Source organism: Symphalangus syndactylus, chromosome 14 (genome assembly GCF_028878055.3).
Source record: "Symphalangus syndactylus isolate Jambi chromosome 14, NHGRI_mSymSyn1-v2.1_pri, whole genome shotgun sequence".
In the NCBI taxonomy this organism is placed as follows: Eukaryota; Metazoa; Chordata; class Mammalia; order Primates; family Hylobatidae; genus Symphalangus; species Symphalangus syndactylus.
Genome location: NC_072436.2, coordinates 94,942,684 through 94,960,835, shown reverse-complemented (window position 1 = coordinate 94,960,835; position 18,152 = coordinate 94,942,684). Strand labels below are relative to the sequence as shown.

Sequence of the window (18,152 nt, the reverse complement as noted above, 5' to 3'; positions counted from 1 at the left end):
CAGGGATGGGCCTTGGGGAGAATGATGGACACTGCCTTCCCTAGATGGAGGGCAAGCCTGGCTACCAGGCCTGGGCGCAGATGCATCTCGGATGTCAGGGATAGAAATCCAGGAGGAGGTGAGTGGACAAAGTCATCATTTAAGTTTTGAATCTGTTGAGGGCATTGCAAGGAGATTCCCCTTATTTTCTGAAAGAGGAAGTCTTTTTTGAAGTAGGAGGGAGAAGTGGGGGTGTAAGAGGCACGAGGAGGGTGGTGAGGGCTGGAAATAGCAATTGTGGGGACAGAACACAGTCCAGCCACTGGACATGAGGAGGTGCTGTCTGTGGACACACCCAGCATCCTGTGAGCTTCCTGGCACCCCTGGAGACGGAGGCGAGGCCATTCCACTTCCCTGTTGGAGTATTCTTTCTAGCGTGTGACCCTGAACAAAATGGGACCTGCCTGGAATCCTTTAGGTGAGAGGAAGAGAGCAGAAGAGGAAGAAGAGAGGGGAGCAGGAGTCTCAAGTGTCTTTAGCAGAGGAGCGATGTGCTTTTGGAAAGATTAGTGTGGTTGCCGGGAAGCAGGGCCTGCTTTGGAGGGAACCCTGATGAGCTGATGTCTGTGTTTTTTGTAAATATATTAATTATTGATCTATCTAGTGAACGTAAATGAAGATACCATCATCATAAATATTGATATTTTAAGAAAGCAGCCCAGACACCCAGACGTCACTGTGAGGGCTGTGGGTCCCCAATGACCCTGGAAGAAGGAGGGGCAGGGACAGTGTATTCAGCTCTCGTTGGGCAGGAAGTGCTCTTGCCCCTGCTCAAGGAAAGAAGGGGCAGAATTCGGATGCCCGGAGCAAGGGCATCTGTCCATGGGAGCCCAGGAACCCGGAGGGACTCAGGCCACATGAGGGCTGGAAGACGAAGACTGAGACCTGAAGCTCCCCAGCCAAAGCGTGCAGACTTTCACTCTCCTGTGGCTCTGATGTTATTACTTGGCCTTTTTTTCCCCTTGCTGCTATTCTCCTGTGACTCTCTCCTTCTCCCTCTCCCTCTCTCTTTGTCGTTCTCTCTCTTTAATTAAGAGACCTTATTTTTTTCAGAGCATTTTTAGGTTCACAGCAAAATTGAGCAGAAAGTACAGAGAGTCCCCGTATTATGTGCCCCCCAACACACACAGCCTCCCACCACCAGCATCCCCACCACAGCAGCACAAGTGCACAGCCACGGAACCTGTACTGCACATCAGTATCACTCACAGTCTGTGGTTTACCTTGGGATCCACTCATGGTGTTGAGCATTCTGTGGATTTGGACAAATGGACAGTGCTCGTTTTCTACCATGATAGTATCATACAGAGTAGCTGGATGGCCCTGGAAAATTGCCTGCTTCCACTTATCTCTGTAGATCCTTTCTCCTCTTTAAGTCTTCTTGGCCCTGTAGACTCCTTACCCTGTGGAGAGGGGTCATGGCCAGAAGAGGCCAGCATGGGCCCAACGCAGGGGCTGCTTGTGCCCAGGTCTAAGCCTGGTTCTGCTACTATGATTACTAAGAAAAAGAAATCAAGACTTAGTGACCTGCAAGCACCCCTGAGCAAGTCCCTATGAAGCTGGCTCTTGCACCCAGGCAGCCTGGCCCTGTTCCTGGCTTTGGCAGGTGCTCTATGCTACCCTCTCCTGCTTAGGAAGACTCAGCCAGGCTTTCTCTCTTGCTGGACCATGCTAGCAGGGCCTCCTGGGCTGGAGCCCTGGTCCCCTGGTCCTGGCTGGAGATCACCTATTTGGCCTGCTGCCCTGTGGCTTCAGCTTTTTTGCCATTCCTATTCCCATTCCCGGAAATAGATTCCAGTATTTTCAGCAAAACAGGTTTCTTCAGAGCTTGGGTCTACGAGGAAGGATCCATGAGACTGTCCTGGTCACTCTTTCTCCAGTCTAAAATTGTCTGAACCACACAGGTTCAAGCATTGTGTGTGTACCCTTCCGGGGACCGTCCCTTCGTCAGCCAGGTAGAGGGAGCATAATTATGTCTGCCTTTACTGACAAGGAAATGGAAGACTGGAGAGAGTGGGCGCATGCAGGGCATACAACCAGGAACTGTGGGGCACTCAGCCCTTGTCCTTTTCCAGCCCACAGCCACAGAGGGGCCAGACCCTTGGAGGATGCTCACACGATCACTGGGTAACTGAGATCCTTAACCGAGGGCAGAAAAACACTGGCACAAAGTGAGCAGGCAAAATAGTTCGTTTCTTTCTTTCATTTTGTGACTCAAGTGCCTGCTGCATCTGAATCTCTCCAGACTCATTCGTGGGGCTGTCCAAGCCCCTCAACCACTATTAAACAGTCCAGAAATCAGCTTCCCAGGTTCCGGGAGCAACATCACTAGTCTCGGGTGTTTGGAGCCTTTTCATTCTGCACTTTGCTGGAACGGTGCTGCCTTCTCCAATCTCAGGTTCACTGGCACCATGGGCCTCTCTGGGGCCCTTTTCCACCTGTTTTATTTTCCCATTGACGCATGGAGTCAGTGCCCCCTGGAGGCAGAGATGCCCAATACCCTTTGATTGCAGTTTCCTTCTCTAGAGAAGATCCAGTTCTCACCTGCCCCCGTCCCATCCCCCACACTCATGTCTCAGCACAGCTGCTCTGAAGTCATCGGGCACCAAGGGGCAACTTCACAGGAAAGCCAGACCTCCTGACGGAGCCTGCAGTCGGGCCTGTGGGGGCCTGTGGAAGCGGAAGCCCTGCTTTTTCTCATCCCCATCTGGGGTGAATGCTCTGCACCTGCTGTCCTCCAGGACAGGGGACGAGGCACAGGGAGGAAGGTGTACTCCACGAAGGCCTGGCCTGGAGATTCCTAAACAATCTTCTTCCTCGCTCCTGCCTCTCTCTGGCACACATCTTAATAACTGCTCTGATCTGCGGCTGTTTTCAGGGGCCAAGGGGACAGGGTGTCCCCTCCTCTCCAGTAAGCAGTAAACAGGAGTGGCGGCCTGAAGAGATCACAGGCTAGGATTTGGAGGAGCTGTCCTGGTTTGGGTACTGCCTAGCTGGGAGATTACAAGCAGGTCACCCTGGCTTAGTGCCCTTGGCTTTTAACCCCAACTGCCCTCTTCCCTTCTGAGGACAGTAATAAAAATAATAAAAGTGGAGTGATCTTAGCGACATACCTTGGGGTGGCTGTGCAGAGCCGTAAAGATGAAAGAAAGGCCTGCCTGTCTCCCTCCTTTCTTCCTTTCCTTGTTTTTTTTTTTTTAAAAAAAAGTATTTTGGATACTTAAAAACACTAAAAACATGCAGAATAATTTTTAATTTTCAACATTTCTGAAAATGTCAGTCCTTTACTATTTTTAACAACTAGGCCCCTTGTCGTAACTTCAACTTTTATTTTTAGAATTATAAAGAGCACAATACATAAATACATTCTCACTGTTCTTACTGTCAAAGATCCAAGCAAGACTGAAGTTAGATATATATTAAAAATATTAAAGGCTTTCTTTATATCTCTTTCCACTTTCATCCTCAGACTTCTAAAAATGTGCTCTTTTTGTGTGCCTTTGCTGCAGGGATACTCACACACACTGCGTTAGAGTCTATTGCTACATAACAAATGACCCCAGGACATAGTGGTGTAAAACAACCAACACTTATTTTCTCAGAGTTTCCACTGGTCAGAAATCTGGATGGAGCTTAGCTGGGTGCATCTAACTCTCATGAGATTTCAGTCAAGCTGAGAGCTGGGGCTGTTGTCTCATCTGAAAACCCAACTGGAAGAGGATCCACTTCCAAGCTTGCCCACATGGCCATTGATCGGAGACATCAGTTCTCTGCCATATGGGCCTCTCCACATGGTGACTGGCTTCCTTCAACGCAAACAAGAAAGTGAGAGAAGATGCCCCAGACACAAGCCAGTGGGACATCTTATCACTTTTGATGTTTTCTGTTCATTAGAAGAGAATCACTATGTCCAGTCCTCTCCAAGGGAGGGAGTTACATAAAAGCATGAACACTAGGAGGCAGCGGCAATCAGGAGGCAGCTTAGGGGCTGCCTGGCACACCTGCACCTCCCTATCCACATCTCCTTCGCCTCCTCACAAATGTAATCGTCTTGTCTATGGGGTCTACCCTGACCACTGGGTAGCTCTCAAGCTCTCGTCTCTCGTCTCTTACTTCCTCTGATTTTTTTTCTCTAACATGGCACTTATCATATTCTAATATTCTAAATTACTTTCTTTTTTTTTCTTTTTTTTTTTTTTTTTTGAGATGGAGTCTTGCTCTGTTGCCCAGGCTGGAGTGCAGTGACATGATCTCGGCTCTCAGCTCACTGCAACTTTCACCTCCCAGGTTCAAGCAATTCTCCTGCCTCAGCCTCTCGAGTAGCTGGGACTATAGGTTCATGCCACTACACTAGGCTAATTTTTGTATTTTTAATAGAGACAGGGTTTCACCATGTTGACGAGGCTGGTCTCAAACTCCTGACCTCAAGTGGTCCATCTTCCTCAGCCTCCCAAAGTGCTGGGATTACAGGTGTGAGCCACCGCACCCAGTCTAAATTACTTATATAATGTTAATTTCTTTCTTTCTTTCTTTCTTTCTTTTTTTCTTTTCTTTACTTTTTTTTTTTTTTTTTTTTGACAGAGTCTCACTTTATCACCCAGGCTGGAGTGCAGTGGTGCAATCTCAGGTCACTGCAACCTCTGCCTCCTGGGTTCAAGCGATCTTCCTGCCTCAGCCTCCCAAGTAGCTGGGATTACAGGCACCTGCCACCACGCCCAGCTAATTTTTACATTTTTAGTAGAGATGGGGTTTCATCACGTTGGCCAGGGTGGTCTTTAGCTCCCAACCTCAAGTGATCCACCTACCTCAGCCTCCCAAAGTGCTGGGATTACAGGCATGAGCCACCACGCCAGACCTTATAATGTTAATTTCTATTTCTCCCAATCCAAACACAAGGTCCATGAGGACAGAGATTTTTTGTTTGTTTGTTTTATTCTCTGTTTACCCAGCATCTAGAACAGTGCCTGCACGCTGACACCCAATAAATATTTGTTAATTCAGTCCTCCATGCATAGTTATATAATTTGCTTTTCTACAGTATGTCTTGGAGTATTTCCAAGGCAGTGTACAGACATCTACTTTACTTACTAGAAAGAGTCCACATTGTGGATGTTCCATAGATTGTTTAAAATGTTGCCCTCTTGATGGATGTTTACTGGTTTGTGTGTTGTCGCCATTTTAATTTATGCTGTCACGGACATCCTCATACATACCTTTTCATGCATATGTGTGAATAATTATGAAAGAAAGGCCCATAGAAATCAAACGATCACTTTAAACCCTTGTCTTTTTGTGGTTGAATTATACAAGGAGGGAATTACATAAGGGCACTTTTACTTGTTGTTTGCTTTAAAGTCAAGCCGTGTTAATGGACTGCTTTACCTTCCTTTTCATTGACATTTAATTTGTGTGGCTTGCATAGTGAGCTTGGGATTCCAGTTCCCTGTTATCTGTTGGGTCTGGTCTGAGAGGTGTCATTTATGCCACTGTAGTACTACTACTTTCCGTAGAGTTAGAATAACTGAAAAGCATGGTGTCCTGATTTGTGCAAGGCGTCGTGGCGAACCTGGAGATAAAACATTACTTTAGTTCTCTAGAAACTTGCACTGTGCTTGGTCATTGAACATAATAAGTGGAATCATAGGCAGTAATTCAGGCAATGAGTCAGAAATAAGTGTGAGCAATTCACAGGCAAGAGAGGGCCTGGAAAGGGGTGTAGGGAGAAAGAATGCTACAGGAGTGCTTTGGTTGACTCAGAATCCTTTGCAGTAGCATCCATAATGCCTGGGGACCCTGAGAATGTCCCCTGTACATGTGGCAGATTGGCTGAAAATTCAGTCTGAGCTTTGATCTGAGGAATGCTGGGTAGCAGACAAGCGGCCGATCGTGGTCCCCGGAAAGCTCTGAGTCACGGTTCTGGTGTGATCAGGATTCCAAAATCTCTTTCTGGTGATGACATTTGGCCCAGCATGACCTCAGGGGGGCATCCCTCTTACCTCCTTTCTCCTCTTCTGCCTGAGACTTTGCGGTCATTCGCTCTCACACCCCTGCCAACTTCCATTGCACAAGCACACAATTTCCCATTTGCAAATATTTGCTTTCTGTCTCTGAGCGTGGCATGACTGGAACCTGTTATGAAATCAAACCATCGCCCTGGCTCACGCTCAAGGGCCAAATTACCCCAACATAAAGAAATTCCTGCAGCATACATGGGCCTGGGCCCCTCCTTAGGAGTGGCTCTGTCGCCATTCCCAGAAAGTTGTCTGCTTGCTTTGGAGGAATTCCCAGGAGCCTGGCCTGCCTTTTGCTTCAATCTCAGCTATAAAAAGGGTGGAAACATGGAAACCAAGTCACTCCAAAGGACGGTAGGATGTGTAATAGAAGGTGAAAGAGTGCCTGAACCCCAGTGTGTACCCAGACAACACTGCTGCTGCTGCACCACCCAGCACATAGTAGGTCCTCAACAAATGTGTGGTGAATAGCTGGGTAGTAGTAGAAGAGCGCTTCTCTTTTTGTAAGAGCCCCTGGCAAAGCAGATCTATTTCTTCCTGGTAACAACTTTATCCAAATGAAACCAGTGAAAATGAGCACTGAGAGGCATTCTGGAAAGAGAAGCCTTAAAGGGCAGCCTAGGGCTGGGAGTGGATTGGCAGCTGGGGCTCACGGCCTTTGGCCTTGGTGCTCCCCGGTAGTGTTGTGAGGGGTGGGGGTGGGTGGTTCATTTGGCCACATTAATGCAAATGCATCTCAGGTTTCTTTTGGTTCCAGCAGCGACGCCCATTGCCCTTTGCTGGTCTGTGGCCTCCCAGTGACACCTGTAGCCTCCAGGAGCCCGTCATGCTCCCGTTGTGGCTGCCCGGAGTAACTGGAGCGCCCCTTCCTCACCTCTTTGCCCTCGCATTTCCAGACTTTTTTAAGCACTGTCAAAGTCACTATCTCACATCGTGCATGCTAACTGATGTGTGATTGAGATTTTTTTTACATATTAAGATGACTACCTAGCTCAGGGGAAATAGCAGACTTTTTAAAAATAAAAGGCAAAGTCCTGAAAACCAAAACCGAAAAAAAGATATCTCCTTTGCCGATCTGCCAGCCCAAGTTGTTTTGTCAGGACAGACAGGTCTGGCATTTCAACACCAGAGGGCGCTAGTGGTCAAGTTATGTAGACAAGTTAGTTGCCCTTGTCAAGAAATTCTCAATTTGGCTCTTTTATTCTCCTTTCCGTCACTTCACAGAGAGGCAGAAGACAGCTTTCATGAGTTTGGTGGGTGGAGCAGGTGTGGTGAATGAGCATCAAAGGGCAGCTGATGCAATGAGGCAGGGTAGTGGGGACAGAATTCTGGGCACAGTGCTGTTGCCTGGTCTCTGATCAGCCCGCGGATCAGAGTTATTAGTGATAACTCCATTAGTCAAGTCGGTGCCATGGCCTGGCTGCGGTGGAGTTTTCTTGTTTGTTTTTGTTCTGAGAAAGCCACTCTGCCACCACCTCACCCCACCCCCACCTTCAGCCCAATGGGCATGTTGGTTTCAGTAGCTCAGTTGAACTCTCCAGGCTGGGTTGGGGGGCCCTCTCCAGACCGGTGACCAGGTTATGTAGAGCATTACGGAGATTTGGTTGTTCATCCTGCCTGGCTTCACTCCAGGAACAGTTTTGGTTTTTAAAAATTTTTAGTAGACTTTACTTTTTAGAGTAGTTTTAGTTTCACAACAAAATAGGTCAAAAGTATAAAGATTTTCCACATACCTTCTGCCTCCACACATGCACAGCCTCCCTCACCATCAGCATTCTGCAACAGAGTGGTATATTTGTTAATGGTCAATGAACCTTCATTGACACATCATCATCAAAGTCCATAGTTTACATTAGGGCTCACTCTTGGTGGTGTACAGTCCGTGATTTTGGACAAATGTATAATGACATGAATCTACCATTATAGTATCTTACAGAATAGTTTTACTACACTAAAAATCCTCTATGTTCTGCTTCTTCATCCCTGCCTCTCTCCTAACCCCTGGTAACCACTAATCTTTTTACCATTTTCATAGTTTTACCTTTTCCAGAATGTCCTGTAGTTGGAATGATACAGTGGATAGCCTTTGCATATTGGCATCTTTCACTTAGCAATATGCATTTAATGTTCTGCTATGTCTTTTCATAGTTGATAACTCACTTCTTTTGAAGGCTGGATAATATTTCAGTGTCTGGATATGCCATAGTTTATCCGTTCACCTACTAAAGGACATTTTGCTTGCTTTCAAGTTTTGGCAATTATGAATACAACTCCTATAAACATCCATGTGCAGATTTTTATATGAACATAATTCTTCACCTCATTTGGGTAAATATCAGTAGTGTAATTGCTGGGTCTTATGGTAACGGTATATTTAGTTTTGTAAGAAACTGCCAAACTGTCTCTCAAAGTAGCTGGACCACTATGCATTCCTACCAGCAATGAATAAAAAGTTCCTGTTGCTTCATATCTTGAATAGCATTGGGTGTTATCAGTGTTTTGTATTTTGGACATTTTAATAGATGTGTAGTGGTATCTCGTTGTTTTAATTTGTAATTTCCTAATGACACATGATGTGGAGCATCTTCTCATGTGCTTATTTACCACCTGAATATCTTCTTTGGCGAGATGTATGCTCAAGTCTTTTGCCCATTGGGTTATTCATTTTGTTATTGTTGAGTTTAAGAGTTTGTTGCCTATATTGGATAATACAGTCATATATTATCATATATGTCTTTTGTAAATATTTTCTCTCAGTCTGTTACTTGTCTTCTTATTCTATTGGCAGTGTTTGGTTTGGTTTTGTTTGTTTTTTTGGTTTGTTTTGTTTTGGGGGGGTGAGGGACAGAGCAAAAGTATTTTATTTTAATGAAGTTCAGCTTATCAGCTATTTTTTTCATGGATCATGTCCATGCATCATGTTGTTGCATCAAGAAAGTTATCTGTGTAGCCAAGGTTACCTATATTTTCTTCTATGTTATCTTCAAGGAGTTTCACAGTTTTGCCTTTTACATTTAGGTCTACAGTCCATTTTGGATTCATTTTTGTGAAGATTGTAAGGTTTGTGTCTAGATTCACTGTTTTGCATGTCTAGTTTTTCTAGCACCATTTGTTGAAAACTGTCTTTGCTCCATTTTATTGCCTTTGCTCCTTTGTCAAATATCAGTTGGCTGTATTTGTGTGGGTCTGCTCTGGGCTCTCTATTCTGTTCCATTGATCTATTTGTCTGTTCCATTGATGTTTTGCCAATTTCACATTGTCTTGATTACTTCAGCTTTATAGTAAGTCTTGAAATTGGGTAGTGTCAGTCTCTGACTTTGTTCTTTTTCTTCAATATTGTGTTAGCCTTTTGCTTGGGTCTTTTGCCTCTCCATATAGACTTTAGAATGAGTTTGTCAATATCCATAAATAACTTGCTGGGATTTTGATTAAGGTTGCATTGAATATATAGATCGAGTTTGGAAAGACATCTTGACAAATACTGAGTCTTTCTATCCATGAATATGGTATAACTCTATATGTATTTAGTTCTTGATTTCTTTCACAAGGGTTTTGTAGTTCTACTCATATAGATCTTATACATATTTTGTTAGATTTATATGTAAATATTTCATCAGGGGGATGATAACATAGATGGTATTGTTTTTATTTTTAAATTCCATTTGTTCATTACTGGTGTATAGGAAAACAATTGACTTTTGTATATTAACTTTGTATTCTTCAATCTGGCTATAATCATTATTGGTTCCAGGAGTTTTCTGTTGACTCTTTTGGATTTTCTACATAGACAATCATATCATCTACAAACAAAGATAGTTTTATAGTTTTATTTCTTCCTTTCCAATCAGTATACTTTTTATTTCTTTTTCTTGTCTTACTACATTAGTTAGAACTTCTAGTATAGTGTTGAAAAGGAGTGGTGAGAGGGAACATCCTTTTTGTGTTCCTGATCTTAGCATGAAATTGCCTGTAGGGTTTTTGTTGATGTTCTTTATTAAGTTGAGGAAATTCCCTTCTATTCCTTGGCTGCTGAGATATTTTATCATAAATAGGTTTGCATTTTGTCAAATGCTTTGTCTACATCTATTGTTAGAATTATTTAATTTTTTTCTCTCTTTAGTCTATTGATATAATTGATTACATTAGTTGATTTTTCAAATGTTGAACCAGCCTTGCTTGCCTGGGATAAATCCTGCTTGGTCATGATGTATAATTCTCTTTATAAATTGTTGGATTCAATTTGCTGATTGCTGTTGAAGATTTTTGCATTCATATTCCTAAAAGCTATTGGTCTGTAGTTTTTTATAATATCTTTGCTTTGATATTATGGTAATGGTGGCCTCATAAAATGAGTCAGGATATATTCTGTCTGTTTCTTTCTTCTAGAAGAGATTATAGAGAATTGATATAATTTCTTCCTTAAGTGTTTGGTAGAATTCACCATTTGGGCCTAGTACTTTCTGTTTTGGAAGGTTATTAATGATTGATTCTATTGCTTTACAAGATAAGCCTATTTGTATTGTGTATGTCTTCTTATGTAAGTTTTGGCAGATTGTGTATTTTAAGGAATTAGTCTCATTTTGTGTGGCTTATCAAATGTATAGGCATAATATTCTTTATAATACTCCTTTATTCTTTTAATGCCCATGGGATCCATAATGATGTCCTGTCTTTCATTTCTGATAGTAATAATTTGTGTCTTCTCTTTCTCTCTCTCTCTCTCACTAGCATTACTAGAGGTTTATTGAGTCTACTGCTCTTTTCAAAGAACCAGCTTTTGGTTGTTGATTTTTCTCTATTGATTTTCTGTCTTTAATTCAATTGATTTTTGCTCTAATTCTTATTATTTCTTTTCTCCTGCTTACTTTGGGTTTAAGTAAGCTACTTTGGTCTCCTTTTTCTAGTTTCCTAAGATAAAGGCTTAGATTATTTATTTTTAGAATATTTTTCCTAATATATGCATTCAATGCTGTAAACTTTCCTTGAAGCACTGCTTTTGTGGTATCCCACTAATTTTGATAAGTTGTATTTTATTTTATTTCATTTTTTATTTTTATTTTTATTTTATTTATTTATTTTTTTGAGACAGAGTCTCACTCTGTCACCCAGGCTGGAGTGCAGTGGTACAATCTCGGCTCACTGCAACCTCTGCCTCCCAAGTTCAAGCGATTCTTCTGCCTCAGCCTCCCAAATATCTGGGATTGCAGGCATGTGCCACCATACCTGGCTAATTTTTCTATTTTTAGTAGAGATGGGGTTTTGCCGTGTTGGCCAGGCTGGTCTCAAACTCCTGACCTCAAGTGATCCGCCTGCCTTGGCCTCCCAAAGTGCTGGGATTACAGGCATAAGCCTCCATACCCGGCCGATAAGTTGTATTTTAATTAATTGAAAATATTTTAAAATTTATCTTGAGATTTCTTTTCTCACTCATATGCTATTTAGCAATGTGTTTAATCTCCAAGTATTTTGGAATTTTTGAGCTATCTTTCAGTTATTGATTTCCAGGTTAATTCCATTGTGGTCTGAGAGCCAACATTGTATGATTTCCATTCTTTTAAATTTGTTAAGGTGTGTTTTATGGCCCAGAATGTGGTCTTTCTTGGTGATTGCTTCATATCTTGAGAAGAATGTGTATTCTTCTGTCACCGAATGAAGTTGTTGATAGATGTCAATTATAGTCAGTTGATTAATGCTGCTGTTGATTCAACTATGTTCTTACTGATTTTCTGCCTGCTAGATCTGTTTATTTTTGAATAAAGGAGTGCTGAAGTCTCCAACTATAATAGCAGCATCATCTCTTTCTCCTTGTAGTTCCATCAGTTTTTGCCTCACTTATTTTGATGCTCTGTTTCTAGGTACATACATGTTAAAAATTACATCTTTTTTGAGAATTGACCTTTTTATCCCTAATAACTTTTCTTGCTCTGAAGTCTGCTGGGTCTGAAATTAATTTAGCTTTTCTGCTTTTTTGGGATTAGTGTTAACATGGTATATCTTACTCTGTGTCTTTACTTTTAATCAGTATGTGTCTTTAAGGTGGGTTTCTTGTGAACAACATATAGTTAGTTGGGTCTTGTTTTTTTTTATCCACTCTAACAATCTGTCTTTTAATTGGTATATTTAGACCATTGACATTTGAAGTCAATGATAATTGATTATTGATAGAGTTGGGTTAATATCTACTATACTTGGTACTGTTTTCTATTCGTTGCCCTTATTCTTTGTTTCTATGTTTGTCTTCCACTCATTTTCTGCCTTTTGTGGTTTTAACTGAGCATTTAATACGATCCTATTCTATTTCTCTCCTTTCTTAGCATATCATTTATACTTTTTTTTAACTGATTTTAGTGCTTGCTATAGAGTTTGCAGTATGCATTTACAACTAATCCAAATCAACTTTCAAATAATATTGTGCTGCTTCATGACAGTACAAGTACCTTATAATAACAAAATTGTCCGAATTCCTCCCTGCTATCCTTGTCTCATTACTATCATTTATTTCACTTACACATAAGCATACCTAGCATATATGTAAACACTATAATTATACATAATCAGCACATTGTTAATATTATGATTTTGGGCAAACTATTAGCTGTTTAATTAGGAATAAAAATAAAAGTTTTTATTTTACCTCCACTTATTTCTTCACCTTTCTTTACCTGCTCTCTTCCTCATTTAGATCCAAGTTTCTGAGCTGTATCATTTGTCTTCTCTCTGAAGGACTACTTTTAACATTTCTTACAAGGCAGATCACTGCCCATAAATTCCTTCCATTTTTGTTTGTCTGAGGAAGTTTTAATTTCTCCTTCACTTTTGAAGGATAATATTGCAGGGTAGAGAATTCTAGATTGGTGGGGTTTTTATCTCAGCATTTTGAATATTTAACTTCTTCTTGCTAGCATGGTTTCTGAGGAGAGGTTGGATATAATTCTTATTTTTCCTCCTTTATAGGTAAAATTTTTTTTTTCCTTTGACTTCTTTCAGCATTTTTTAAATAGTTGATTTTCTGTAGTTTAGAAATTATATGCCTTGGTATAGTTTTTTGTTTGTTTGTTTGCTTTTGGCATTTATCCTGCATGGTGTTCTTCAAGCTTCCTGGAGCTGTGGTCTGGTTTGGTGTCTGACGTTAATTTTGGGAAATTCTCTGTCCTCATTGTATCAAATATTAATATTTTTTCTGTTCCTTTCTCTTTCTTCTCGTAATGGTAGTCTCTTTTTGCATATGTTACACTTTTTGTAGTTATCACCTAATCCTTGGATATTTTTTCCAGTCTTTGTTCTCTTTATTTTTTCGTTTTTGAAGCTGCTATGGATATATCCTGAAGCTCGGAGATTGTTTCTTCAGCCATGTCTAGACTACTAATAAGCCCATCAGAAGCTTTCTTCATTTCTGTTAGTGTTTTTGATCTCTAGCAGCTCTTCTGATTCTTTCTTGGCATTTCCATCTCTCTGCTTATATTGCCCATTTGTTCTTACATGCTGTGTACATTATCCATTAGAACCCTTAGCATATTAATCATAGTTGTTTTAAATTCCCAGTCAGATAATTCCAGCATCCCTGCTATATCTGAGTCTAGTTCTGATGTTTGCCTTGCCACTTCAAACTGGTTTTTTGGGGTTTTTTTGTTTGTCTTTTTTTTTTTTTTTTTTTTTTTGCCTTTTAGGATGCCTTACAATTTTTTCTTGCCAGACATTATGTACTGGGTAAAAGGAACTGTCAGTAAATAGGCTGTTAGTAATATGAGTAAGGTGCGGAGGGAGGGAAAGAATTATATAGACCTGTGATTAGGTCTTTTCATGAATTTGTGCCTTTGAGCTGTGAACCTCACAAGTGCTGTTCAGTCCTCCCCTGGCCTTAGATAGGACAGGATGGCTAGAGTGGGCTGGAGTTGGGGATTTCCTTGTCCCCAGATCAGTCGGGGTCTGATAAAACCTCAATCTCTGATTAAAAAAAAAAAACCCTCAAGCTCTGATAAAATAGTTTCTCCTAAGAGAAGCCCTCGTTAAGAAGAACAGAGTGCTCTGGCCTATTTTAAAAAATGGTTCTCTCCCCATGTTCCCCACCCCCAACCCCCACACTGAAATCATGACATTTTCTCCATATTTACTATGAGAATCTAGTTGAGCTTCTGAAGAGCACAACTTTCAACTGAATATACAGAAGTCTATCAACTAAATGACTGGGTCCCCCTTAGAGTTTTTGACTCTCAGGCTTGTCTGCTCTGAGCCCCCCATTTGTTGGTTAGTGTTACAGTTTTTCTACCCCAGCATTGTTCCTACAGAGGTTTCTGCTTCAGTAAGTTGTGATTCTCTGTATTCACCTGGCTGGCTGTCTAATTCTGGGAGCAGTGGTTTCAGTTTGCCCTAGGACTTCACTTCACTTGGTGGATCTCGGAAGAGCTGTTGATTTTGTAGTTCGTTCAGCGTTTTGCTTGTTAGAATGGAGTGCTGCTGACTTCTAAGCCCCTTACGTGCCAGACTGAAAATGAGCAGGTTGTTTTCACCTGTGATGTCTTACACCAAGGACAACTAAGTGAAGAGGGAAAAACAAAGGAATTCATTGAACTCAGACTGGAGATCTGAAAGGGGCCTTAGAAGCCTAACCACTGGTCATTCTTCTCTCAGTAATGTCCCAACATTTTAATAAAGTAATGGAATAGACTGTATACACGTGACTTATTTGGGACCAGAATTCAAATTAGCTTTCCTCAGAGAAAGGAATTAAGTCTTCTCGAGTCAGTGTCCACTCCCTGGAAGGAAATACAAATGTGATATTTACTATCTATATTTAATATACATAGAAAGGATGGCTGGAATGAAGTACTAGAAACAGTGGTTATCTCTGCAAGGTGATTTAATGAATGATTTTGGTTTTGTATGATGGAAGACATATATATATATTTTTGTATATTTTCCAAATTATATCTTAAACGAACATGTAATACTTCATGAACATATAATACAATCTCAAAGAAAAGAAGCAACATCTTAGGCCATGAATACTTATCTGTCTTTTCTCCATGTCTCCTTACAGTCTGCAAAATGAATGTTCACCGTCGATGTGAGACCAACGTGGCTCCCAACTGTGGAGTGGATGCCAGAGGAATCGCCAAAGTGCTGGCTGACCTGGGCGTTACTCCAGACAAAATCACCAACAGCGGCCAGAGGAGGAAAAAGGTAACTGGCTGTTTGGTGGTGTTTCTGGAGCCCTTTTCAGGCTAGCCTTTCTGTGCTGGCTTCCAGAGGGTATTCTGTAGTGAGGTCATAAGATTCCTGGGTTTGAGGTATTTTACTCAAAACTGCAATGCTTAAAGAAAAAAACAAAGATAGAAGTCAGGCAGGTAACATTAACATCTTCTTGAGCTCCAAAAGTGGAGTGAAAACAAAGCAAGCCTCAAGGGTTACGTTTGCCAGAGAAACATAAACTTTGAGATGAGGAATTTGAAATTCCTTCTAGAAAAAGCTTAACAACTCTATACAAGGAAATGGACTTATCTGCTTCCAGAACTGGCATGAAAGCAATGTCAGTGTCTGACCTTCACCCTTGGTATCATTATAATGAAGATAAATGGATGAAGAACTGGAACCACATTCTTTTCTAGGGAGGAAGCCAAGATGATTTGTGATCATACCAGCACTGAGCTGCCCGGGGAATATTGTTAATGTCTCACGACATGAAACATCTGGGCCATTCTTTGGAGACCAAAACTGTCTCTATCTCTGTGACATTCTAAATATCAGTAAGAAGAGATCCATTTGCCAAAATGTTATTTTGGTAAGTCAGGGCCCACAGATGTAAACAAAGGGAAAGGCATCCATAGCATTTCATTTGTAGGCTCTTCTTTAGCCCTGGCTCCTAGCCTAGAAAATTTAAGAGGTCTTTGAAAAGTAAGTTATGAGAAAATTACAACCATGTTAATGGGGCAGGAAATCCAGGTGAAGGGTGCAGTGGGCAGTGGCCCTCATTGCCCAGTGGCAAACATCCTCAAGCCCCCTACTAGAAAAGCAAGTCTGACTCTAGGTACCTCTGCAATCTTGACACCTAAATAGTCTCCCTAAATTTTGCCCTGAAATGTCTTCTAAAGGCATTTGCTACATTTCCTGGTCATCTTGTCATGTTAGAAGCTACCCGTGGCTCTTCCATGTTGCTTCTCTTGTATAGGAAAGGTTGAAGTGTTCTTATTTTCTTAAACTTCTCCTTCTACCCTGTTTTCTCAATAAGCAAGGCTGTTTTGCAAGGGTTGCAGAAAAAATTCTCTTCTCCCTGGTTGAGATAACTGAGACTTTGTGCTTTTGGTGGCTCTTCTCGGCTTTGTAAATCCCATTGGTGGAAACAAGACTTCAGTTGTTGACCCAAGGTGCTGGAATTGCAAGCAGAGTTTCAGTACCCAAGAATGCTAGGGCCCTGCCGAAGAGGCAAGCTGAGCAAACACTCTGTCATGACAACGTTATGCAAACACATTTAAAAGCTCTAGAGAGAGCCCTTTTCAGGAGACGTGGTTTTTATTCTTGTCTAGAAGTAAATTAAGACAGAATCTTTGTCATGAAACATTTGAAAGAAAACTCAGTACCTGCTCTCTTTGCGCTATATTTACATGGGCTATCATGCCAGCTGTGAGACATCGTCTGCCTTGTCTTGGATTTGGAAGAACCAACAGGTAAGAAGCCAACATGGAGAAATTCAAGAAGGGGCAGGGTAGAAGGCTGAGGGACTGTAGTCCTGATATTTTTATTGCTGGGATGCTTCTGATGCCAAAATCGGAAAAAGCCAAGTTGTAACTCAAGTCACTATGAGAGGATGGGAGAGAAGTGCCCTTGGTCTGAAGCTCAAAGGCTTCTTTGCAGGAATATCAGACTTTCTGGTGTTTTGGTAGCCCTCGTGTTGCCCCTTGCAACTAGTCCATCATCCAGAAAGGATGTGTGTGCACAGCAGGTAGACCAAGAGTAAGTACTGAAAGGGAGCAGAAGTGTTTGTGATCTTTGAGTCTAAACCACTGATGTAAATGGAGACTCAAAGTGGATATGCCAGCATCTATGCCAAGGAACAAACCTCACTGGAGGTGTTCTATTAAAATTTACCAACAAATATCAATATACCTGAAAATATTTATTGAGCATCTATTACGTTTCTTACTTTGTGTAAGTCACTAGGGGCAATAAAAATGCTGGACAGAGTCTTAACTTTAAATGTCGTATAGCCTACTTAAGTAGAGAACCCCTCGCAATATACACGTAAAGATACTAACTATAGAAAGCTGAATAAGATATAAATAAGTGCCAAACAGGTGTTAGAGACAAGTGTCACATTGCTTTGCATGAGATAACTTGTATTGCTTGGATAGGTGGAGGGGGGCTTTATGGAAGACATGGGGTGAGCTTTGCTTAGAAAGGTCAATTGTATTTGGATAGAATTAAAAGTGAACAAACTGAAGTCTCTTGTTTTCTTTCCTTAAATTGGCAAATGAAACCTTGAGTCTGTGCTTTCAGAATATCACTTCAGCAAGTACCACTGGGTACTAGGAACACTCTCTTTTTTTTTATTTTAGCAGTTTTTAATGAAAGTTATATATAAGATTTATTCCTGAATCCTCTCAATTGTTTTTTCCTTGTATTTGCCCTTCTTCTTTCCTACTTGGTGAGATGTGGCTTTCCGTTCAAAGATCTCTTTGCAGTCTTTGTCCAGCTTTAGCCTGGTGATAACCACCTTGCTGGGGTAGATACCCACGTGGATAGTTGAACATTAGCCTTTTTCTGCTGTACCTGTTCAATGTAGATTATGTATTTCTTCCTGTAAACCTGGACTACTTTTCCAGTTTGCTGACCTTTATGGTGTCCTCGCACAACCCGAACTACTTCATCCTTTTGGATGGGGTTGGATCAAACATTGTACCTCTGTCTCAGCTCTTTGGAATGAGGGGAAGACATCATCCTTCTGTGAATGTGGGGAAGGTGCACTGAAATTCCTTTTGTGGTTCTTGCTCTGGTCAGAAGTCACAGAGGGATCGAACTTCATTTCGGCTACTTTGGCGATGGCTGCAAGAGGACAGAGATCTACTGAATTCCCACTGCTCTGGGAACTCTCACGGCTCTTGTATGGCA

General features: G+C 41.5%; 1 protein-coding gene across 2 annotated transcripts in view; it reads left to right on the top strand.

Annotated features, from left to right (window-relative positions):
* PRKCE (protein kinase C epsilon) overlaps window positions 1-18,152 on the top strand; it is a 533,266-nt gene that overhangs the window by 332,809 nt on the left and 182,305 nt on the right. For both annotated transcript variants that reach the window (XM_055241505.2, XM_055241506.2), the window contains exon 7: window positions 15,088-15,230. In XM_055241505.2, coding sequence (XP_055097480.1) covers window positions 15,088-15,230 — 143 coding nt within the window. The remainder of the gene's footprint in view (window positions 1-15,087; window positions 15,231-18,152) is intronic.